A 4,337-nucleotide genomic window follows, 5' to 3' on the forward strand; every position below is an offset into this window, starting at 1 on the left:
TACAGAAATAATACGATAAATTAATTATCTAAAGTTTAATTCAAACATAATACTTTATATTCAAATAAAATATATAAAAATATTTATTTCACATATTAAACACATGTAAAATTAAACTTATTATACAAAAATATATTAAAAATGATAACTTATTCTCTAATTTTAGGAGGGTACACGACTGATTGCCAACCTAATATCATTCGTCAAGTACTTTTGATGTTTAGCAAAACCTAGGAGAGTGGTTAATCAGTCACTTAAATACTCAAAATCAAGAAAGATATTATGTACTCATCACCAGATATCAATTCCACACTTCCTTTCACTGATGTGAAGGAATTCAGTAGCCAACATTACAATTCTGAGTATTCGTAGAAGCGGAATTTCAATACATTTTATGTACATTAACACAGGTTGATGACTCTAATTCACAACTATACATATCATACTTTTTCCAGTTTTCCATCATTTTTGTGTATCTTATGCCTCAATAATATATTCTTCCTGTTGAAAAATTAGGAGAAGATACATATAACTATAGTTAAGACATTTTTTTAAGGCAAATTCCAAAGGTTGAATTGCATAGAAGTAATTTTCAAACCTAACGAGCCAGTTAGTGTTCATGTTTTGATTTACGAAGATTTGCAAGTTTATCTCTCCATATAGCTGCAAAATCAAACCAATACATTGTAAGAAGATTGCATAGCATTAGTTCGTAACAAAATGTGATATTAATACTTGCGAGTTGTTAATGCATTTTGATATTAAATTACAATTATACCCAAAACTTGAAAATATATTTTTACCAGCATCTTCAAATTTTTCTTGTTTGATAGCTATATGCATGTTATTCATCATACTAAGTTCTTCAGCTACTAAATCTGGACCATCTACAGCACTGTAAGAAATATACAAAGTTAAAAATCGCAGATGATATATACCAAGGAAAAGGGTTCAATAGAGAATTCTGGTGGTAAAAAGTGAGAATAATATGCCTAACAGTAAGGAACGAATGCCACTCAATAATTATGCAATACCTGTCAAGTACTACATCATAAGTAGGTCTCTTGTTATGCGCTCTGCCCATTCCATAACCAAGCCTGATAGCATCTGCTAAGACAATTTGTTTACTAACATATATTGGGGCCTGCACAAATCAAATTAAAGTCATACAAGTGGATTTGTCTCACATCCATGCATAAATTGCATTTTTAATATGATTTAAGCATAAGAACAGATATGATAATCTTCAGTTATGCCTCCTTTCAAAAACTTCCTTAACAGATCTTGGTTGATGCAGAATTTATACCTTGCATCTATTTGCAATATTAATGGCATCAGAAGGTCGTGCATCCACACTAATAATATTGCTTTTCCCTGGCTGGATAAGTTAATAACTTTGATGAGAACTTTCATGAGGAGAGAAACAAAAACTAGAGGTTACATATCATATAATAAAGACTTATTTATAACCTGGCTTAGGTACACTCTGGCAAAATAAGTACTGACCACTCTCTCTGTAATCCTCACCATTATCACCTGAAAGAGTAAATGAAGAAAGACTTTTGAACAATTTATTTGACAATGACCAAGCATGGTTGGGGTACAATGCTATTGCTGTAAAACTTCTGCACTAGGATAAGGAATGGTTCTTGAATTTATTATCAAGAAGAATTCATAACAAAAGTGGTTTCCAAGACAGATGTTATAATGACCTACTCTCCCTATAGAGGGAGTCTTGGGAATTTAAGGTAATACAGGAAGCTAAACAAAAAGGTCATATACTCTTTCTTGCTGCCATCAATAATATCACTTCATAGACCCAACAGACATGCATCAGAATGAACAAAATAAATTAACAAATAAAAAACCATTGACATCAATATAATGTGGGAAATGCTTAGCTTCATACTTCATGGTCTAGTCTTTCAACCACGTTTTTTGCCAACTGGAACTGGTCTGGACAAACCTGCAACAAAGGATTGATTATGAACAGAAAAGAACTGTGCAAAAGAATGGAATAAAAGAATGCAAAGAATTACCCCATTTTCTTCAACTTCAGGATCAATTAGTTTTTCAATAGCGACCTTTCCTGCAGTGACAAAGAAATGAAGTTAATAAAAATCTGATTTTCACAAATGACGGGGAACGATAAATTAAAGATTTTAACTTTGACACATACCTACAACAATGGGCAGAATATAGTCTCCATCACAAGAAATCTTGAGAAAAATGGTTGGATTCTGGAAACGCTGTAGAAAGCTTTGTCTCATCAAATTATTATCTGATCTCAAATTTCTTCCTTGGACAGCTATGGGAATTGATGGTGTAGAGGATTTCCATTGTAACTCTTCTTGAGACCGATGCCTCCACATATGATAGTGTGAAATTGTTTCTGCGCTAGTTTAAGTAATAAAGATTTCAGGGATGCATACACATGTATAACCTAAATGATCAAAAGAAACAGAGTCACTACAACACACTAAAATGATTTGAAATGGGAAAAAAAAAATATTAAAAAGAACGGAGGGTAATAGCTATCAGCTTGTCCTCATAGAGAAGCATTTGTAGTAAATGCTACTCAAACAAACAAGCGCCTATGTAGGTAATATTATAATATGGATTTGGTGATCCTCTAACGTGAGCATAGTGGTAATTTAGAAATGAGAGAACAATCCCCATTGCAAAGATATATAATTTATCCCTCTATTGACTTAGAATTCATTTTACTATATGTTTAGAATCGGGGATGTACAACGTGTCTGGCTTTGCTATCTTCCACAAAATGTAGAACAATAAAACCATGTAGGAAAAAATAAGACTAAACATAAAACAACAACAACAAACACTGCTTCTCATATTATTACTCTGAGGGCCAAGAGGTAAAAGAACATTGACTAAAGAACAACAAAATTTTGATAGCTCTACTCTAGGAAACACTGAATAAAAACAATAGTATATATAAATAATATACATTTCAGAGCTCAAGATTTTAAAAGGATTGAAGCTAAAGTTTAGGAGGAAAAAACAAAACTTTTTGGTTCAGTTTGATTAAACAGAAAAACATAAAGGGTGAAGCTTCAATAAATGAATAAATAAATAAAACAACAGTGGAATTATTATATCATCATTCAACAGGATGAAGCCATCAATCTCAGACTCGGAGTAACGAATTCAACAAAAGCAAAGGCTTAGAGTGAGGAAAAACCGCGTCTCCTATAACAATATATCCACTGGTGAATTGTTATCATCCCACACCGTCACTTCATAGCTCAATTTCATAATTTAATTTGTTATTTAAAAAAGGGGAAAATGATTTTTTTTTTCTTTTTCATTTCTCTTCAGAGACTAATACAAGTAACAGAAATGGCGAGAGAGAGGTGAGGTTAGGGCAGAGTACCAGAGAGAAGAAGAGAAGCTTCGAGATAGTCATCGTGATGATCGCCGAAGCTGGATCTGGTGCGGGAGGGTCCACGCGAGGAATCGCATGAAATGAGGACCGATTTGCGGCATCGGAGGCGGCTTGTTCGGAGGGAAGGAGCGTGGTGGTGGAGAGGGGAGAGGTCCATTGCGAGGGAGGAGTGAGGGACGCAGGTGGAGGAACAGCGAGTGGCATTGCCGTGATCGGCGACGGTGGCAACGCCGGGGATCGTACGGACGCAGAATCGGGAACAGAGCATTGTGGTGAAGGTGGAGGAAGAAGAAGAGACGTTGCTTGATACGCGATGCAATGCGATGCGTTTTGTTTCGTTTTCTTTTGTTTATAGAGTCAGCGTAATAAACCAACTTAGATTGATCGAGTAACAGTTAAAGCTTAAATAAGTGTTAAAATTTGTAGTCAATTTTTTTTTGTGATAAATTTTTTTTTGTGACGAATTTGTAGTCTATTTTATATATACAGCAAATTATTAACCAATAATAAATTATTAAATAAAATTTAAATTCGCGACAAATTAATTCTTATAGCGTGGAATTGGAGTAAAAAAAGTAGTCTCACTAAAGTATTGTACAAGAATGAGAAGGTTCATTAATATATCTTACAAAAGCACACAAGTTTTCAATGACTCAACAATGAGAAAGAAAGTTCATTATATAAGGAGTAAAAAATCAGACGCTAAATCACAATTATTTTTTCCGAATATTGGAATTTTAGGATCTCATAATATTCGTTTTCCACTATATTAGATTCTATCTTGTTGGTTTTAAAATCTTGTTATATGTAAAATTAATTTGGAGTCCTAATTTATTAATATTATTGTTGCTTTTTTTTTTTTTGAATTAAGGGGAAAGCATGAGATTCTTAGCAGCTTGGTGATAAGGATAGAGAGCTTTTTCTGGTA

General features: G+C 33.4%; 2 protein-coding genes across 6 annotated transcripts in view; both read right to left on the reverse strand.

Annotated features, from left to right (window-relative positions):
- The window catches only part of LOC110271702 (ankyrin repeat domain-containing protein, chloroplastic), a 29,398-nt gene that overhangs the window by 15,037 nt on the left and 10,024 nt on the right, over positions 1–4,337 (reverse strand). The window lies entirely within an intron of this gene.
- Positions 250–3,795, reverse strand: LOC107642536 (bifunctional nuclease 2). Of its 3 annotated transcripts, none has more exons than XM_021122857.1 (10): positions 3,398–3,795; positions 2,180–2,392; positions 2,040–2,089; positions 1,910–1,966; positions 1,471–1,536; positions 1,307–1,378; positions 1,035–1,144; positions 804–895; positions 572–680; positions 250–528 (listed from the first exon to the last, which is right to left on the reverse strand). In XM_021122857.1, the coding sequence occupies exons 1-10, from the start codon at positions 3,675–3,677 to the stop codon at positions 513–515; spliced, it is 1,065 nt and encodes a 354-aa protein (XP_020978516.1). In that variant the 5' UTR covers positions 3,678–3,795; the 3' UTR covers positions 250–512. The 3 variants fall into 3 exon arrangements, with proteins under 3 accessions (XP_020978516.1, XP_020978517.1, XP_016201416.1); XM_016345930.2 differs by having other exon boundaries at positions 260–528; positions 572–663; XM_021122858.1 differs by lacking the exon at positions 1,471–1,536.

Source organism: Arachis ipaensis, chromosome B05, assembly GCF_000816755.2.
Source record: "Arachis ipaensis cultivar K30076 chromosome B05, Araip1.1, whole genome shotgun sequence".
Taxonomy (NCBI): domain Eukaryota; kingdom Viridiplantae; phylum Streptophyta; class Magnoliopsida; order Fabales; family Fabaceae; genus Arachis; species Arachis ipaensis.